Source organism: Portunus trituberculatus, chromosome 21, assembly GCF_017591435.1.
Source record: "Portunus trituberculatus isolate SZX2019 chromosome 21, ASM1759143v1, whole genome shotgun sequence".
NCBI lineage: Eukaryota > Metazoa > Arthropoda > Malacostraca > Decapoda > Portunidae > Portunus > Portunus trituberculatus.
Window position 1 is genome coordinate 1,286,199 of NC_059275.1, and position 20,861 is coordinate 1,307,059.

Consider the following 20,861-nt stretch of genomic DNA (forward strand, 5'->3'; position numbering starts at 1 on the left):
TATTTGAGGATACAAGTAGCCGTAGGGAGCTTCAAAATGTCGACATTACCAAACTCAACATTCGCAACATACAATATACAAAAATAATATGAAATAACACAAATAAATAAGAAAACAATACAAAACAACAAAAATGGCACATAATCACTTAAAAAATACACATGAAAAAACGGTGAGGGATGGGCTACAAAGTATCCCCAATATAACCAGTGTTCCACACAGGAGAAGCAAATTCAAGAAGAGGGCCAAGACGAAAAGCCAAAAAAGGGATTTCATAAACTTTTTAGATCTGCATAATGTGGTGCCAAGGAAAGCCTTCCAGTGCACACCATTGATATTGATGGTGAGATGTAAGCAATCACCCAAATTCACCTTACTGATTCACGCATCTATCACGCCACATTTTCTTCAGGAATTCCTTCACAGTTTCAGTCATCATGTCATTCGTGTCTTCACACAATCCCATCAGCAACACCATCCATTCCCTTCCTGCCATCTCCACTCTGACATTCAGTAATTCTCTCAGTAACATTTTTCTGCCCTCTGACATATTCATCCACCTCCTCCCTGCTGATTCTCTCATTCATTTCATCTGTAATTCTGCATCCTTCCTCTCCAGTGTCACACATACTTCACACACTTCACTACCGCATGTTCCACCTGGTTGTCCTGTGGCATCAAAATCAAGATCAAGTTCACCCTCAGTCCTGACAACAGCAGCAACTTTACGTACAGTAACAATGGGGAAAAAAGATAAAAAAAAAGGTTCAGGGGCGGCGAAAACAGCGGCTAAGACGGAAAAAAAGGCCAATCTTAAGCTGAAAAAGGAGTTGGTGGCCAAAGGCGAGGTAAGTACTTGTTTACTTCATACACTTGCACCACAGCATGCATGGCCCCACATCCCCAAACAAGAAAAAAAAAAAAATCATACACTCAACATGATCTCTTTAGATGGGACTTTAGTATAAGAAAAATATGTTTCTTATCCTAAATTTCTTACTTAGATACGGGAGAACTCAGTAGAGACTCACAGACAATTCAGGCCTGTGGCTCCAGCTCTGAATTATATGTTTAAGATCTTATGGTCGTGCGGCCAAACCTGTGAGCGAGGCTCCGTATTTTTTTTTTTTTTTTTCAGTATAATCAAACGTTTGCTCATCTAATTTTCTTTAAAACTCTCAAACTGGTCACATGGTTGGCTAATGTGGCATCACCAAAATCACATAAACCACTACCATAGTACTCGTGAACAAATGGCAGGACAATGCAGTCAGACCATAGCACAGGATACTATTTTACAATTCAGCAACCTCAGTAACCCAAAATCAATCAGAATCATACAGAATTTGAGAAGTGTTAAGCTGTTTAAAAACATAAACAGAATTACTTAAGACAGATAATGCAGGTAAATTGTTCCAAATGCTAATGATCTGCACTGAGAAAAAACAAACTTGAATATCATTATTGTAACAAGGAACAAGAAACTTGAAGGAAAGACCTTTTGTGTCTGTGTTGTGATTTTTAACCAAGAGGTGACCTGTTTAGGACACTCCTTTAAGAATGTTGACCATAACAAGATCAGCTCTGATCAGGACTATGAAATTTTCAAAGCAATGTTTAGAAGCAAGAAATAGGGCAAATAGGATCCTGGGTTTTATAAATAGAAATGTTAGTTATAAAAGTAAGGAAGTGGTGCGTAGCTTATATAATTCCTATGTTAGGCCCCATTTAGAGTATTGCATACAGGCCTGGTCACACCACTATAGGCAGGATATCAACATGTTAGAAGCAGTTCAGAGAAGAGCAACTAGGATGATACCAGCATTAAAGTGCCTGGAGTATAGAGATAGATTAAAGGAATTAAACATGTTTTCATTTGAGAGGAGATGTATAAGAGGATATGATAGAGTTATTTAAAATGTTCTCAGATACAAACTACATAGATGTGAGATCTTTCTTTACCTTAGAGGAGGAAATAGGACTAGAAATCATGGCAGGAAGATTAGAAAGCAAGGCTGCAGGTTAGATATAAGAAAATATTTCTTTAGTCATAGAGTGGTAGACTTCTGGAATGCATTGCCAGAGACGGTTGTAAATAGCACTAGTTTGACAATGTTTAAAAACAGATTAGATAAGCACTTAAATTCATTAGATTTATAATTATGTATAGCACTGCATGATAGTTTTTATAAGAAATTTACTATAGTTAAATAAGACATGATCCCCATGTATGGGGACCACAAATTGTAGAGGATTTCGCTGCAGGACTTAGCCCTGTTAATGGCCCAAATATTTAGAATTAGTATATAATGTATTGTGTACTTGTAAGTGTATCTTTAAGTACTGATGACGAGGTCGCTGTGCGACTGATACAGGATAACCTAGATGGGCCCTGGTGGCCCTTTGTTATCCTATTATTTATGTTATGTTATATGTTAATAAAGACTGATTCTAGATCTATATACCTACACTCAAGTTAGTATTATGCCTTTACTGTAGTGATAGTTATAATTTGTGAACTTTTAGGCTGAAGCATTGCTAAAAACTTATTAATAGTATGCATGAGTTTATACTCAGCTGATTAACTCAATTGGTAGGGCCTTACCACATAATGTTCACCCAAGACTGGGCAAGGAAGGGACAGATCCAGAAGCTTTAGAATGATACTCTTGTAAGATTAACAGGCAGCATTGCTGCCTGTACATTTTCAGTGTAATATTTTACATTGCAAAAGTAATTAACCGTATATTATTATTATTATTATTATTATTATTACATGATAATGATTGAGTGGTAGAATGTATCTCATGGTGAATTTTTAATGAAATATAACTCTTTCATTAATCTCTTGATATTGGACAAAACTATTTTCTTTTTCTGGTGGTTTTTGACCCATTTTGAATGGATATGCATATTGTTGTCATCACAATTCATTATTTTCTTTAAATTTGTAATACCCCCACACATTAGTCATCTATTCCCTTTGAAAATACTGTTTTGCAATGAAAATTAAAAAAAGATAAATACAAAACAGACTGAAATGTACCCAGAAGAACATAGTTTCATCATCACAAGTACCACAGAAGTAGGAGTAAAAAAATGTGATTGTTATTGCTGTGAGAGTATTCACTGCTACCACTACCTACACACCACAAAATTGATGCAGTATGTGCATCCTTGAATAACAAGTACTATGAGGATGCAAAATATGCCTCCATGCGGAAGGGATTAATGCAAAAAGCAAAAATCCGAACATCACCACAAGAAACATTTTATAAGGTGTAGTACCATGAGAACATTTGATGCTCCATGCAATACCATCTTGTGGCAAAGACAGAATTTGTTAAAAATTTTGTTTGTGAACTAACTTTTTAGTATTCATGAACCAAGGTTCCACTATATATATATATATATATATATATATATATATATATATATATATATATATATATATATATATATATATATATATATATATATATATATATATATATATATATATATATATATATATATATATATATATATATATATATATATATATATATATATATATATATATATATATATATATATATATATATATATATATATATATATATATATATATATATATATATATATATATATATATATATATATATATATATATATATATATATATATATACACACACACACACACACACACACACACACACACACACACACACACACACACACACACACACAAACACTTGACCCTCGTTTTTCTGGATTTTGGTTTATCTTGTCAGTGTTCAGATAATGATTTAATAATTTCAGTCTGGACGTCCAGCAAATTAAAAAAAACACATGCCTTGTATACTTCCAGAAATGCCCAATAGATGACGACAGGTGGTTAGGTTAGGTTAGGTTAAGTCAGATTAGACTTGCTGGTAGCTTGAAGTTTACTGATTGGTCTAGGCACCATCTTCCTGTTTCAAGCTTAAACCTGTTGGTGTAAGGGGGTTGCCATGTTTGCTGTCCATTTTAATGATTATGCATGGTAGCTTAGTCGATAAAGGGTTCAGCTTAACTATTATACCTTCACACTAACAGATATCAACATTTGGGTTTGTTATGAGTGAAGAGATGCAGCAACTAGTTAAAGTGAGTGTGAAATTTTTTTTTTTTTTTTTTGTGTGTGTGTGAAAGCTTTAGGGTTGCAATTTCTTTTCCATGTTTAATGACTAATTTTGTAGTTGAATATTACAACTTTTTTTTATTTGTAGATTATTGTTTTCCTGCAAAGCATGAGAAAAATGTGTCAGGACTGCTTAGAAACAAAAGATAAAGGCTTGAGGCAAGGTGTGCACTTTTTAGACTGATTCCAGATATCAAAAAACTAAGTATGGATTTTATCAAACTGCTGCCAGAGAGTCTTAAGACATATTGCATGACATTCTAAGATTGCCTCTACTACAGGGATGAAAAAGAGTCAGTTTCCTCTGAAACTGCCATCATGATCTAGCACACAATGTACACACACATACTAAACCAATACAAAACACATATAGTATGTATATATGTGATATTTGCATTTGTATAAAGATAATCTGGAAGCCCATTTTGTTGTATTAACTTATTATACATTTGTTTTGAGATGACAATAATTAATGTATGCTGTTACGTTCACCGGTTAAACTGGTAAGATTGGCAGCGGGGAGCCGGTGAACAATAACAATAAAAAAAAACACTGCAGGTTCAACTGGTGAGGAAATGCAAAGGGGGGCACTTAAGAAGCTATTTAATAACCCAATAACAATGAAACTGACATACACATAGAGATATAACATGAAACACAGGAAAATGATATACACATATACATACAACACATAAATAAATATGGGGGGAGAGGAAATGTTACGGCCCGCCCGTAACATGCGCCGAACACACCGCCTCTTGGACTACCGTGGGATCCACCTCATCCAGCACTTCACCACTGCGACACCTCATAAGTATCACTTCCCCTTGTCCCGTTTTTTCCACATTGCCTCCATATAGGATTAGTATTATTATTAGGTATTAAGTTGGCTTCTTTGTTCTTCTTTGTTATATTTATTTATGTGTTATATGTATATGTGTATGTCATTTTCCTGTGTTTCATGTTATATCTCTATGTGTATGTCAGTTTCATTGTTATTGGGTTATTAAATAGCTTCTTAAGTGCCCCCCTTTGCATTTCCTCACCAGTTGAACCTGCAGTGTTTTTTTTTATTGTTATTGTTCACCGGCTCCCCGCTGCCAATCTTACCCATTTAACTGGTGAATGTAACAATGCTGACTATTCTGACTATCCAGTAGAAAAAACCAAGAAAAGGCCAAAATATGTTTGTCCTCTAGACTTAAATTTTTGAAGGCCAAAGTTCCTCTTAACACCTTCAACATGATGGTTTATATTATGCATCATCAGAGCACTCATGATATATCTGATGACATGCATATTAAAATGAATACTGATTCTTTTACAGTTAGGTCCAATAATGATTTGAATTGCAAAATAGATAATTATTGGACCTAGCTGTAAAAGAATCAGTATTTATTTTTAATAATAAGTTACACTTACAAGTTGATGAGATGGCAATGGAGCTCCCCTTTGGTCCTACCTTGGCAAATTGCTACCAGTGCTTTAATGAAACTGTTTGGCTAAAAAACTGCCTAAAATAATTCAAACATTGTTTATAGAAGATATGTTGATGTCTTCTTTCTGATTTTTAAAAGATGAATCACACAAAAAATTCAGCAGTTTCTGAATTCACAACATTGGAACATTAGCTTTACAGTAGAGTTGGAAGAAAACAATTGCTTGCCTTATTTGGATGTGTTAATTAGAAAGAGTGCATATGGTCTAGTCATGGATGTATGCAGGGAAAAAAACCTTTTTCTGGTTTAGGGCTTAGCTTTACATCTTTTGTTGCTAATGTTTATAAGGTCAATTCTATAAAAAATTTACTATAAAGAACCATTTGTATATGTAGCTCTTGGATCAATTTTGATGAAGAGATTAATAGGTTAAAAGAATATTTTATATCAAATGGATATCCATTAGCATTATTTGAGAGGTATATCAAACAGTTTTTGTGCAGTAGAGTTAGCAATAAGGATAAGAGAATTAAGGAAAAGCCAGTCAAGTATCTTAAACTAGCTTTCCAGGCTCTTATCAGTTCTTAAGTTAGGAAAGTATTAACAGCTTTCTTATGTAAGTATGTTCCAGATGTAACTTTTAGACTTATTTTTGTTAATACAAATACTATTGGATTTTTGTTTAGACATAAGGATATGCTACCTGATGCCTTGAGCTCTAATATAGTGTATAAATTATGTTGTCCCAACTGTAAAACAGGGTACATCAGCTCACCAAGCTGAAACTTGAAATTAAATATGTGTGAGCATATTGGTATCTCCTTTAGAACAGGCAAACATATCTCAAATTCAGGTTTCTCTGTCATAAGAAACCACTCAAGAGAGTGAGATCATGTTTTTTAGGGAACAGGATTTCAAATTTTCTATAAGTATAAAGCCAAGACATTATCTGAATTGAGAATTTCTGAGTTACTTTGCATTTATAAACCTAGCCTTATCTTATTAGTCAAGAATCATCCATTAAACTAACTGTAATTCCTTAGTTTCGTACCCTTTTGTTGTTTTGTTTTAGGCTCTGGTTTTTAGTTTTCTTAACAAATGTTTTTTTTTTTTTTTTTACAGTTTTTATCAAATTTTATAAGTAAAAACCTTTATTCTGCTTTGTACAAATGACTAAGGAATGTAAATTACTTTTATTAGAATTGTGTGGATCAGGAAGATGTTGTTAGGTGCCGGTGCTAGGACTAGGGTACATAAGAGGAGTTTTCATTGTCCAGGACCTCTTTGTCCTGAAGATCTTTGAAGGGTAAACCTGTTTCCCTCACTCACTCTGCCTGTGTTTCAGTGTCTGAAGATGGGATTATGTTTGTCATGAAACGTCACAAGTGTTTGAACAGAAATGGTGATTTCATTGTGATTTTTCTTCAGCCTCTGCATTTTACACTTTGGCAGATCTACACTCAACTCAGTATATATATACAGTCAACCCTCGGCTGTCACGACTTCGGCTATCGCGTTTTATTGCTATCGCACACCTATGAAAAGCTGCTAAAATTTCATTATTGCGACCTCATTTGCCTGGGCCGCGTTCCGTTGGGGACCGTAAGGCGTACAGTAGGCATACTTCCCCCGAATCGGGGAGGACCAGCATACAGCTCGCCTTGCGGAAGCTTGCGGGACCTTGTGCTCCTCGGAGGTGAATGCTTGGCGGTGTCTGGCAACTATTGTTTATCAACAAACCGCAGACGTCCGCCGCTTCACCACTATATTTTCAGTGTGGGGGATGTAAATGCTATTTTGACAGCTTATGCGACGTCACAGAACATCAAAAACAATGTGGTAAGTCTGTTATCCCTTGTAGAATGCTGGAATAAGGCAATATGATGAAAATATTAGTATTTATAGCAATAAAAGACGGTGTTATATGTGTCGCATTTCTTCCCACAGCCTCTGAGGCAGAAGAGACAGCCTCTACTGCCATGGTAGCTGCTACAGAGGCCCCTCCAGCACCTGTGGCTGCAGGGACAGTTTCCCTTTGCATTCGAAAGTGTTTCTTGAAGTCTTTCCCGGAGTAAAGAGGCACTATCGTCTCTGCATAGTCCTTGACCCTCACAGGACTTGGCGGCCTATCATCTCCCTCTTCTCCTTGCCTTGGCAGCCTCTCTTCTCCCTCTTCCTCTTGCCTCAGCAATATTTCCTCCTCTCGTGCTAAGAGGAGCTCTGCAGCGTCCAACAGAGGGTCTTCTGCGAGCTCTTGAGCGAGGAGGAGGAGAGCAGCTTGGACGGCCATCTTTGTCAACCATACCCGTATGGCTTACGCATTCCCTTGCGTTCCGTTGGGGGTTGCAGGGCGGGCAGCGTGCTAACTTCCACGCGCCCCGCCATGACGTAATGGAATATCTGAGTGCTCATTGGCCAAAACCGCCTTCTCGCCAAGATCAATTTGGCTATCGCATTTTCGGCTATAGCGCAGCTATTTCTGCCCCAATTGGGCGCGATAGCCGAGGGTTAAGTGTATATATATATATATATATATATATATATATATATATATATATATATATATATATATATATATATATATATATATATATAGGCAACCCCCATTTAACGAAGGGGTTTTGTTCCTAAAAATACTTCGTTAAGTGAAACTTTGTTAAGCGAACTGATTATAACAAGTTTAACCCCTGACTTGAACTTCTATTGAGAGTAAGCAGAGTGAGAGTGCATCATAGTACAGTAAAAGGTTTAATGTAAGTAAAAATTATGAAGTTAAACATTTAGGTAGTTTAATTTAAGTCATTATAATGTACACTAATGTATGTATGTGTGGTGTTGGGTAGCTGTCGGGACAGTACAGCCACGAAGGTGAAGGTTCTTCATAGAAACACGTACTAACTAGAGTAGGTGTATTCAAGCAGAGGAACACAGAGAAAGCCTTGGAAGGACCCCCGTACGCGTGCCTGCCTTGGAAACGCCAGCAAGACTGAGGCTTATGTAGGGTTGCCAGGTGTACGATAATCAGAGGTACAGGGAATACATATGCTACATTACATTACATACCCACACCTCCCTCTCCCCTCACGCTCGTAGCACTGTCTCGAGCGGAACTCTTTTCCATGAGCCGCTGGGAACGACGTGGGGCAACTGGGGGAGCAAGTAAAGCAGACGGACTTTTCTCGTCTGACCAAGGGAGCACAGGGATATGGTGGGGAGGATCATCACCATGGGGCGGCACTGGGCGTAGGAGACCGGTTGCGTCGCCAGACACGTCCGCTGGGGAGACGAACATCATATTCCCTGTTCCTGCTGCAGCCCATGACCACACCGACCTTATCCCAGCGGAGAGACACAGGGTCCTGGATGCGGACTGTGGCTCCAATGCACAGCTTGGGGAGGGGCCTGGCATGCTGGTCATAGTGAGCCTGCACCTGTTCAGCTCGGGCGGCAGCGCGGCGGTCGCATTCCTCCGTCATGGTCTACCAGTCCGCGGAGAAGGACTCTGGGTGGGCAGGGACGCAGGACCGAAGAGGGTGGCCATAGAGGTGTTGCGAAGGGTACCGTCCTGTATAGTTGGGAGAGTTACGCAGCTCCAGGAGACCTCTGGCAAACTCCTCCGTATCAATGTTGCCGGAGGGGGCTGTCTTCAAGATGAGATGCTTCACCGACTTGACAGCCGCCTCAGCATGGCCATTAGACTGGGGATAGTGCGGCGAAGTCACTATGTGGTGAACACCCCAGCGCTCCATGAAGTTCTGGAAGTCTGCACTGGCAAACTGGGGCCCGCCATCAGTGCGGAGACGGAGGGGGACACCCACTTCCCGGAAATAGCGGCAGAACATCTGGATGGTGCGTGTGGCTGTGGTGTCCGCACCACATGGGACGACCACAGGCCATCCCGAGAGTCTGTCCGCAATGACAAGAAAGGACTTGGCAGTGACTGTGAAGAAGTCTGCGGAGACGGACTCAAAGGGCCTGGATGGGTTGTCGTCGCACATCAGGGGTTCCTGTTGTTGGCTCGGCTGGAGGACTTGACATGGTTCACAGGCACGAACAGTATTGGCGATGTCAGAGTCAATGCCAGGCCAGAAAACAGTCTGCCTCGCCCGACGGCGGGTGGCTTCCACACCGCGGTGGCTGTCGTGGAGACGAGCAAGGGTGCGGCGGCGGAGAGCTACAGGAACAACGATCCTCTGGCCATAGAGGACAAGCTCCCCATCTGCGTAGAGGTGATCGCGGAGCTTCCAGTAGGGAAGTAGAGAACTGTGGATCTCGTACCGGTTGGACAGGAAGCCAGATGTCACGCAGGCGGTGAGGTGGGCATATGACGGGTCTGCTCTCGCTGCTGCTCTGAACTCCTGGAGCGTCCGATCGGCGTCATGGTGTGGTGTGTTTTGGTCGGAGCCTTCAGCGTTGGCAGCTACGACACACCGCAGGTGGGCAGTGGCAGCAGTGCACGCCATCTCGTCCTCAGGAGTGGGGTGGCTGACTGGGGCTCTCGACAGAGCATCTGGGATGCGTAGCAACTTCCCGGCGCGCCATACGGCTGTGAAGAGGTAGGGCGAGATTTTCTCCTTCAGACGTTGGAGACGGGATTCTCGATCGCGTCCAAAGTGTAGGCATTCAGGATCGGGACCAGTGGCCGATGGTCCGTCATCAGCGTGAAGTGCTGTAGGCCTATGAGGTGGAGCCGACACTTGGACATGGCCCATACAACGGCAAGCAGCTCGAGCTCAATGGTGGCGTAGCGCGTCTCAGCGTCAGTGAGGAAGCGTGAGCCACATTGAACTAGTCGTGTGCATCCTTGGCCGTGATCTTGTAGGAGAGCGTACCCAATCCCATGAAGGCGGGAGGCATCCGTCTGGAGGACGACTGGTAGCGCTGGATCAAAGTGGGCCAGAACAGGCGGCTGGAGAAGCACCGTCTTGACATGGTTGAAGGCTTCATCATGGTCCGCTGTCCAAGTGAACGTCCGTTTAGGGCTCAAGAGAGGGCGAAGAAGCTGGGCTGCGGCTGCTATGTCCGGGGTGAACTCTGACAGCTGGTTCACTAAGCCCATAAAGGAGCGGAGGTCAGTCAAGTTCGCGGGCGTAGGAAAGTCCCGGATTGCACTGACGCGGTCTTCGCCTGCAGAGATGCCAGAGGGGGAGAGGTTGTAGCCACAGAATCGGACCTGAGGCTCGGCAACTGAAAACTTGTCCTTGTTGAGGGTGATCCCGTGCTCTCTGCATCTGCTGAGCATCTGATGAATCCTCTGCAAGTGTGTGGGAAGTCATCATCAAAGAGAAGAATGTCGTCCACCACCTTGACACAATTCTCCAACCCTTGGAGTGCCAAGTCGCCGCGGTGGCAGTAGGCGTCACCAGTAGCTGCGAAGCCCATGGGGCCTCGGCAATGCCTAAACCGGCCGAACGGGGTGATGAAAGTTGTGAGGTGGCGATCCTTCTCGTCAAGTACCAACTGCCAGTACCCACACAGAGCATCTGCTGTCGTGAAGAAGCGGGATGACGGAGTGACTCTGCGGACAGCGGCGTAAGGTGTTGGTGCTGGGTGAGCTGGGCGAGAAACCTGGCTATTGAGCTTTGTGAGGTCCACCGTGATGCGAACTCCCTTGTCCTTAGCCACGACGACCAAGGGGTGACACCAGGCAGACGGCTCATCGCCGGCAGGCTCAATTATCCCTTGACGCACCATGGAGTCCAGCTCATCCTTGACTTGCTGCTGGAATGCGAAGGGATTTGTCGTGGTGTGTGAATGGCGAACGGTGTAGCGCCCTCCTTCAGGTGGATCTGCATGGGCTGTGCGACCATGGGCTTCAGGGAGCCTTCCTCAGATCCTCCTTGGAGAGAAGTACGTCTGAAAACTCACGAAGGAAGTATTCCTTTGCAGCATATGGAGACGTGATGTCAGGAGGGCCGCTCGCTGCACCGGTTAACATGCTTGACCTTGAGAATCGGCTTTGGGAACTCCGGGGAGATGATGGCCAGTTCCTTGCAGTGGCCATAGGAGAGGAGTGGGGTCTGGACGCCATCGTGAACTTGGATCTGGGCGATGCAAGACCTTTGCCCGAGCCGTAAGGTAGCTTGAAAACATCCCAGGGCAGGTGCCATCTCTGAACCGTCCGCCGTCAGCGTGTGCACGGGAGGTAGAGGCTGTAGGCTGTCCCTGGGGATTTGAAGAATGCTGAGGTGTCGCTGGCCAATGACTGTGACGTCCGCGCCTGTATCTGGCAGCATTTGGAGGTGGGAAGTGGATCCTCCATGCGTCAGGTGAATACACACAGGTTTAGGAGTCATGGCCTCAGACGCTGGACTGCGAGTCACACTGCGGCAGGAGCTCTTCTTCTGTGACGTAGCGTGAGAGCTGTTCTGGCTGTGAGTCGCATTTGTTAACCTGCAGCACTTGTCGTAATGCCCCGTCTTTTTACAGGCACGACATTGGGTGTCTTTGGCAGGGCACCTGGCAGTCTTTGCCCAATGGCCCTTGCGGCCGCAGTTGCCACAGGTGCTGTCGACAGCAGGGCACTGACCATATGAGTGCCGGCGGGAGCAACACTGGCAGGGTTGGGACACGTCAACGGCTGCAGGCTTCCCTCGCTGTTCCGAAGGCGGTTGCTGAAGTGAGGAGGTGGCCTTGTCACGTCGCTTTTCCCGTCTGTAGGCAGAGATGGAGAACAGCTGACTTGGAGACGACTGGATGGCGGATGCTGTGTTCCGGGCGGCCTCATACGAGCGGCAGCAGGTTACCAGGTCCTGGAGAGGGGCACCTGAGTCCAGAGAGATGAGGCGTTGAACGAGCTCCTCCTCTCTGATGCCCATGAGCAAAACCATCTTCAGCTGGGTCTCAGCACAAGTCACTGGATCACCGGAGCAAAGGTCGACCTCTTCAGCAAGGTTTTCAGGCGGACATAGAAATCAGAAAAAGACTCACCCACTGCCTGTTTGCAGCACAGGAGTTCACGGCGGCGGAGAGCCTCGTTACGTTGACTCTTGAAGTGGGATTGCAACACATCGAGGACTTCATCCACGGCTAACAGTGTGTCAGGAGCGATCCCGAGTGTGTTCAAGAGTCCTCTGAACCTCCAGGGAAACAGACATCCGTAGCTGGATCAACTGCTTTTCTCTGGGAAGGCGCTGCAAATCAATCATGACTGAGAAATCATGCCACCGGCGACGCCATTGCCTGAACATCTGGTAGGTGGCGTCGGCTTGCAGGATGGGCGGACTCTGAGCCACAGGTTTGCCCGTGGGGGGGCCTGCTGTGGACGTAGGAGTCGCAGTCACAGTGACGGGTGGTGCAGCGGCTGTAACGGCAGTCACGGCGGGAGGTGGGAGGGTGGCAACTGTTGGAACAGCTGTCACGGCAGGCAAGGCAGTGACGGGAGTAGCACTCGCTGCAACAGGTGTAGTCCCCACGAGACCAGTGACTGCAGGCTGATAGGCTGGGGCGAAAGGGCTGAGTGTCGGTAAGGGAACAGGTAAGCGGGCTGGAGACGGCTGGTGTTGGGCTGGCGATGCCTGAACTGACAACAGTTGTAGCAGTGTCATGAAACGCTCGTTGTCATCCCTGCGTCTCATTTCCTCTGCTTCCCTTCTTGACTCCTCTGCTCGCCGCCTTTCTTCATCCTCCTGTCTTCTACGCAAATCAGCTGACAGACGTGATTCCTCCAAGTATTTGATGAGGTGAAGAATGGTACCGTCTTGATGCGCGGGAGGAGACTGGTGGGGTTGAGGCGAGGAGTGGGGCAGGTGGGGGGTGAGTAGCGGCGGGCCCAAGGGTGAGCCACCCGGACTCCCCCGGGGGCTGGCTTCGTCTTCTGAAAACTGAAGAGTTTCCTGCTGGTGTTCCGTGTCGCTGCACTCGGGCGAAGGACGCGGGAGCGACATGATGAACGAGGAGAACCCGTGAACAGACAGGAAGCGTCCCCACAATCAATAGAGAAACCCGTGAACAGCTGGGTTTTATATAAAGTTAATGCAAGAGAGTGCGCGTGTGTGTGGCAGTATCTGGCAACTCGGTCGTCGGTACTGTGTGTCGTTCCCCGCAAGGAAGCACCGTCACCCCAGTTACCCGCTGCGCGCTGGACGAGGGGGATGTGATGCTGCGAGGTCTGTCTCCTGCCAAGGGTGTAGCGTCCCTTGTGAACGGCGAGGGAAGACTAGAACGCAAAACACTGCACGCAAAAGCATGACACCGCACACACTGTTACAGCACTGCACACACAACACTAGGCACTGCACGCACTGTCACAAGAGTCACTGAAGCTCCGTAGAACCCAGAGAAGGGTGTGAAGAGGCAGTGGAATCCCTGCTGGCGTGGCGGCGATGGCGTCGGGAAGACTCGTGATCCTACTCGCTGCGCCATGTGGTGTTGGGTAGCTGTCGGGACAGTGCAGCCACGAAGTTGAAGGTTCTTCATAGAAACACGTACTAACTAGAGTAGGTGTATTCAAGCAGAGGAACACAGAGAAAGCCTTGGAAGGACCCCCGTACGCGTGCCTGCCTTGGAGACGCCAGCAAGACTGAGGCTTATGTAGGGTTGCCAGGCGTACGATAATCAGAGGTACAGGGAATACATATGCTACATTACATTACATACCCACAGTATGTACATAACTTTATAATGTTGATGATCTTAAATTTATGAAGGGAGGGAGAGTGAAACGGGAAGGACACTAACCGGCAACCTGTGGAATGTAAACAAAGTGCGCATCATTGTACCGCATACAAAACTTATGTACCACATTTCCACAAGGCTTTCCATTTTATCCATTGTAGAGTCACGACTTCAGGTGGTTCTTTTAGCTTGCAAGGAAGATACAGTCTCATCAGCCTTCTTAATAGAGTCTGCTGACTTGAAAATAGTAGAGACAGTAGATGGAGTCAAGATGGTGGCGAGCATTGCTATAGTTTTCTCGCCTCTCCTGTCTGTGAATAATATCCAGCTTCACTTCGAGAGTAAGAGACTTCCTGGTCTTCTTAGGAACACTAGGCCACATTGCAGGGCGTTTTGGTGGTAAGTTGAGCTAGGGAGATGAGTTGCTGCTGACGCTGTTATATTTTGACTGGGAAGTGAGTGGTGCGTGTTGTCCACAAGAGACTTGATCTTGATCTTGATCTTGATCTTTATTGTACAGGTGTCCCAGGATTTCTCCTAAGGCAGACCTTAGTACCGGCAGCTCCTGGTGTATTCAAAAGCTTGTCAGCTTGTATGATACAGCAGGGCTTTCAAATTTGGAAAAAAATACCTGGATAAAACTTTGTTAAAGCGAGTTTGGTGTTTGTTAAACGAGCAGATGTTAGTAAAATGAAACCTTTGTTGTGGCGAAATTTTGTTGTGTGAATCTTCGTTAAATGGGGTTGCCTGTATATATATATATATATATATATATATATATATATATATATATATATATATATATATATATATATATATATATATATATATATATATATATATATATATATATATATATATATATATATATATATATATATATATATATATATATATATATATATATATATATATATATATACATACATACATACATACATACATACATACAGGCAACCCCCCTTGACGAAGGTTTCATTTTACTACCATCTGCTCGTTTAACAAACACCAAACTCGCTTTAACGAAGTTTTATCCAGGAAATTTTTTCAAAGTTTGAAAACACTGCTGTATCACGCAAGCTGACAGGCTTTTGAATACACCAGCGCCTCTCGTGGATAACACACTAGTATATTGTGCAAGGTATGTGAAGAAGTAATTAAAGATAAGTGGAGTGAGTATCTAGAAAGTGAAAACATTTTGAGTGAAAGGCGGTTTGTTTTCAGAAAAGGAAGATCGTGCGTATCCAATTTATTATGTTTTTATTCAAGAGTGGCTGACATACTACAACATAGAGAGGGATGGGTGGATGCTATTTACCTGGACTTGACAAAGGCCTTTGATAAAGTACCACACAATAGACTGATGTGGAAACTAAAGAAGATTGGAGGAGTAAGTGATAAACTAGCAAAATGGATGGAAAATTACTTAGTGGGAAGAGAAATGCAAACAGTGGTGAAAGGAAAGAAGTCCGAGTGGAAAAAGGTAACCAGTGGAGTTCCACAAGGGTCAGTGCTGGGTCCTATCATGTTTTTGATTTATGTTAATGATATGCCAGTAGGAATTGACAGTTACATGAATATGTTTGTGGACGATACTAAAATTATGAGGAGAGTAAAGAATGTGGAAGATTTTAACAAGTTACAGGAAGATCTTGATAAAATATATGAGTGGAGTAAAGAGCGGCAGATGGAATTTAATATAAACAAGAGCCATGTTATGAAAATGGGAAGAAGTAGATACAGACCAAACAGGGATTACAGGCTGGGTGATGAGAAAATTGAAGAGACCAATGAGGAGAAAGACCTAGGAGAAAACGTGCAAAACACTTTGTCACTGGAGAAACACATTAACAAGATATTTTTGAAAACATAACATGCTTCAAAATATTGGTCTTGCATTCCACTACCTAGATGAAGGAATGATGAAGATACTAAGCACTTTAATAAGACCCCAGTTAGAATATGCAGCTTGCGTCTTGTCACCACATATGAAGAAAAATGTGAAGAAGGTAGAAAGGGTACAGAGGCTGGCAACAAGGATGGTACCAGGACTCAGAGAGTTAGACTATAAGGAAAGACTGAGGAAAGTGGGGCTGACCACATTAGAAGAGAGAAGAACAAGGGGAGACATGATAACTATGTATAAATTGGTGAACAAGATTAACATATTGGACAGAGAGTTGATAAAGGTGACCACAAGTAATAATCTCCGAGGACATGAAAAAAAACTAATTAAAGACATCTGTCTAAATGACGTGAGAAAATACAGTTTCCCGCATCGTAGTATTGATAAGTGGAATAAACTGAGCAGTGATATCGTTGACGCAGTGTGTGTCAATCAGATGAAAGAGAGAGATGACAGGAGTGGCCAAGGAGGCAGGACACAGAGAGCTTAGCTCGGGCCCTGTAATACACAAATAGGTAAATACACGCACCACTCACTCCCCCTGTTCAAAACAATAACAGCGTCAGCAGCAGCATGTCTTACCTCGCTCAACTTACCACCAAAACGCCCTGCAATGTCGCCTAGCGTTGCTAAGAAGACCAGGAAGTCTCTTACTCTCCAAGTGAAGCTGGATATTATTCACAGACACGAGAGGGTGAGAAAACTAATAGCATTGCTTGCCACCATCTTGACTCCATCTACTGTCTCTACTATTTTCGAGTCAGCAGACTCTATTAAGAAGGGTGGTGAGACCGTATCTTCCTTGCAAGCTAAAAGAACCACCTGAATTTGTGACTCTATAATGGATAAAATGGAAAGCCTTGTGGAAATGTGGTACATAAGTTTTGTATGTGATACAATGATGTGCCCTATGTTTACATTCCACAGGTTGCCAGTTAGTGTCTTTCTGGCTGACGGTTTTGGCACTTTTTGCACTTTTTAGAGAGCCTGCACTCAAGTGTGCCTTTTTAACATTCTTTTTTTGCCCTTGGCTGGCCCTCATCCCTACATAAAAAAAAAAAAAGCTCATCATTTGAGAGAGATTTAGCATGGCTTTCCAAAAGATCTTGAACATCATCATCATCAACTTCATCGAAGCCAGCCCTATGGCACAGATTTACTATGTCATTTCTGATCGCACTGATGTCGTCTTCAGCGAAGGCTAGGAAGTCATGAGCGCATTCTGGCCATACTTTATTCCACGCCAAATTCATGGTTGACGTCTTCACTTCGTCCCAAGATGACTTGATGTTATCTAAGGCGTGCTTGATGTTATACGACTTCCACCATTCACTGATAGTGGGTTTGCCAGGCCCATCTGTGGCCTTTAACAGTTCCTGCATGGTTTGCCGCTGGTAGTAGGCTTTTAGTGTTTGCCATGGTTATTATAAATATATTTGTGCTTACAATAGACCCTTAATTAAATATTCCATTTATTCATCTAATTAGTAATGCATGTAATATGTAATGCAATTAAAAAAAGGGGGGAGGGAAAGAGATAATAGGCTCCAAGGATGGTCAAATTAAGGTCAGTACTGTGAGTGGCACGCCAAGTTCATGGTAGACGTCTTCACTTCGTCCCAAGATGACTTGATGTTATCTAAGGCATGCTTGATGTTATACGACTTCCAACATTCACTGACAGTGGGCTTGCCAGGCCCATCTGTGCCCTTTAACAGTTCCTGCATGATTCGCTGCTGGTAGTAGGCTATTAGTGTTTGCCATGATTATTATGAATATATATGTGCTTACAATAGATCCTTTAATATTCTATTTATTCATCTAATTAGTAATGCATGTAAGTAATATGTAATGCAGTTAAAAAAATGGGGGAGGGGAAAAGATAATAGGCTCCAAGGGTGGTCAAGTTAAAGTCAGTACTGTGAGTGGTGGGGAGGTGTGGCGTGGATGAAGCCGTCACCCCTGCTTCCCCGCGCTGGGCCCTCTCAGATGACATGAGCGGATACCATATATGTGAATTTTTCTTACCGTATATCAAATTGAGAATAGTAATTTCCAAATACTGTAACTGTGAATTTACCGGATAAAGAAGTACCGTATAATGAGGACTTACTGTATATATATATATATATATATATATATAACGAAGGTTCACACAACGAAATTTCGCTATAACGAAGGTTTAATTTTACTACCATCTGCTCGTTTAACGAACACCAAACTCGCTTTAACGAAGTTTTATCCAGGTAATTTTTTTCCAAATTTGAAAGCCCCACTGTATCATGCAAGCTGACAGGCTTTTGAATACATCAGGAGCTGCTGGTACTAAAGCCTGCCTCAGGAGAAATCCTGAGACACCTGTAGAATAAAGATCAAGATCAAGCCTCTCGTGGACAACACAGGCTCTGCCGATACAAAGGCCTGACTCAAGAAATTCTGTGTCACCTTTAGCATCAAGATCAAGATCAAGATCACACGCACCACTCACTGCCCAGTCAAAACATAACAGCGTCCTTAGTTCAACTTACCACCAAAACCCCCTGCAATGTGGCCTAACGTTCCTAAGAAGATCAGGAAGTGTCTTACTCTTGAAGTGAAGCTGAGTATTATTCACAGACAAGAGAAAGGCCAGAAAACTAATAACATTGCTTCCCACCATGGCTTGACTCCATCTACTGTCTACTATTTTCAAGTCAAGAGACTCTATTAAGAAGGCTAGTGAGACCTCATCTTCCTTGCAAGCTAAAAGAACCACCAGAACTCGTGACTCTACAATGGATAAAATGGAAAGCCTTGTGGAAATATGGTACATAAGTTTTGTATGCAGTACCATGATGCGCACTTTGTTTACATTCCACAGGTTGCCGGTTAGTGTATTTCCCGTTTCATTCTCCTTCCCTTCATAAAGTTAAGATCATCAACATTATAAAGTTACGTACATACATACATTAGTGTACAGTACATTATAATGACTTAAACTAAACTATCTAAATGTTTAACTTCATAATTTTTACTTTCATTAAACCTTTTACTGTACTATGATGCACTCTCACTTTGCTTACTCTCAATGGAACTTCAAATCAGGGGTTAAACTTGTTATAATCGGTTCGCTTAACGAAGTGTTTTTTAGGAACATAACCCCTTCGTTAAACGGGGGTTGCCTGTATATGTATATATATATATATATATATATATATATATATATATATATATATATATATATATATATATATATATATATATATATATATATATATTTTTTTTTTTTTTTTTTTTTATTTATTTATTTATTTTTTATTTATTTATTTATTTATTTTTTTTTTTTTTTTTATACCCATGTGGTATGTTGGGGACCAGCACAAAACGCATCCCCTTATTTACATTGTTTCCTATGGGAAAATTATGTCCGCTTAATGAATTTTCTCTCTGAACAGCTTTGACACCCCTTATCCTGTTTGTTAAGCGGAGTATTACTGTATGTATATATATATATATATATATATATATATATATATATATATATATATATATATATATATATATATATATATATATATATATATATATATATATATATATATATATATATATATATATATATATATATATATATATATATATATATATATATATATATATATATATATATATATATATATATATATATATATATATATATATATATATATATATATATATATATATATATATATATATTATATAGTCAACTGATGACTATCTGTGACCCATAACCCCACAGGAAGGACTCTCAGGCTTCCTTTCATGGGGGCACTTTAATACCAGAATAACAACTTTGGGCTAGGAGAGAGGGTCTATAACTGGGACTGAGCACTTTTCTTGGATGCACCCTCTCAGACCAAAGAATGTGTGCACTCCTAGGACTCTATAATTTTTTGAGACATGAGAGTCATGGAGAACTCTTGTGTACCAAGCTGCATTCTCTAGCACTCTCTCTACTTCTCAACCTCAACCAAAGATTGGTGTCTGCACAATGGACAGTCGTTTCACCTTTACTCCTGGCATATCATGTTGACCCCCTACCTCCTTAAATGTTGAAGTCTGCTAGTTTTTTGTATGAAAAACATGCCTTTGTAATAGAAATATAGTTTTTAGAAGTAAACTTGATTACTTAACTGTTTTTTCATACAAAAAAAAGTCCCCTCCTCTTCTTTCCCTCAGTCTGATTTCACTCATGTGAGAATTAACTGAGGCTGTGCACAGCTGATACCCTCAGCAGATCCAGGGTACTGAACTACCAGGCATTACGTCGTGTGTATTTTTTAATCTTGGTGGGAGGAACTAAGTAAAACAGTGGAACTGCTAGTTTTTTGTATGAAAAAGTTATATAAGTTAAATTATTTATAGTTAAGAAAATTACATTTATTATAACTTTCATTTTGTACAGGAGGACTTTGACACACTCCTTGAAAAATTTGCTGCTGAAGATGCTGCAATGAATGCCGTGAAGGAAGAGGTAGTGTCTCCCCCAGGCCGTAGATCTTGTTTCACCCTGACACCCCATCCAACACAGGACCAACTCATTCTCTTTGGAGGAGAATACTTCAATGGTTCCAAAGTGAGTAGTTTTAGTCTTTCACATCTAATTGTTTCACCATTATTACCTATTCCATTTATATAAACAAAAGTAAAGTGTAACTGAAACATTAAATGATGAATGAAATATGTATGTAAGCAGAACAAATGCTGAAGAATAG

The 20,861-nt window shown here is 41.9% G+C and overlaps 1 protein-coding gene across 1 annotated transcript in view; it reads left to right on the forward strand.

Moving 5' to 3' along the window:
• The first annotated feature begins 492 nt into the window (after positions 1-492).
• Positions 493-20,861, forward strand: part of LOC123506855 (cysteine sulfinic acid decarboxylase-like) — an 82,516-nt gene continuing 62,147 nt past the window's right edge. The window contains exons 1-2 of the mRNA XM_045259210.1: positions 493-848; positions 20,552-20,722. Coding sequence (XP_045115145.1) covers positions 741-848; positions 20,552-20,722 — 279 coding nt within the window. The 5' untranslated portion in view covers positions 493-740. The remainder of the gene's footprint in view (positions 849-20,551; positions 20,723-20,861) is intronic.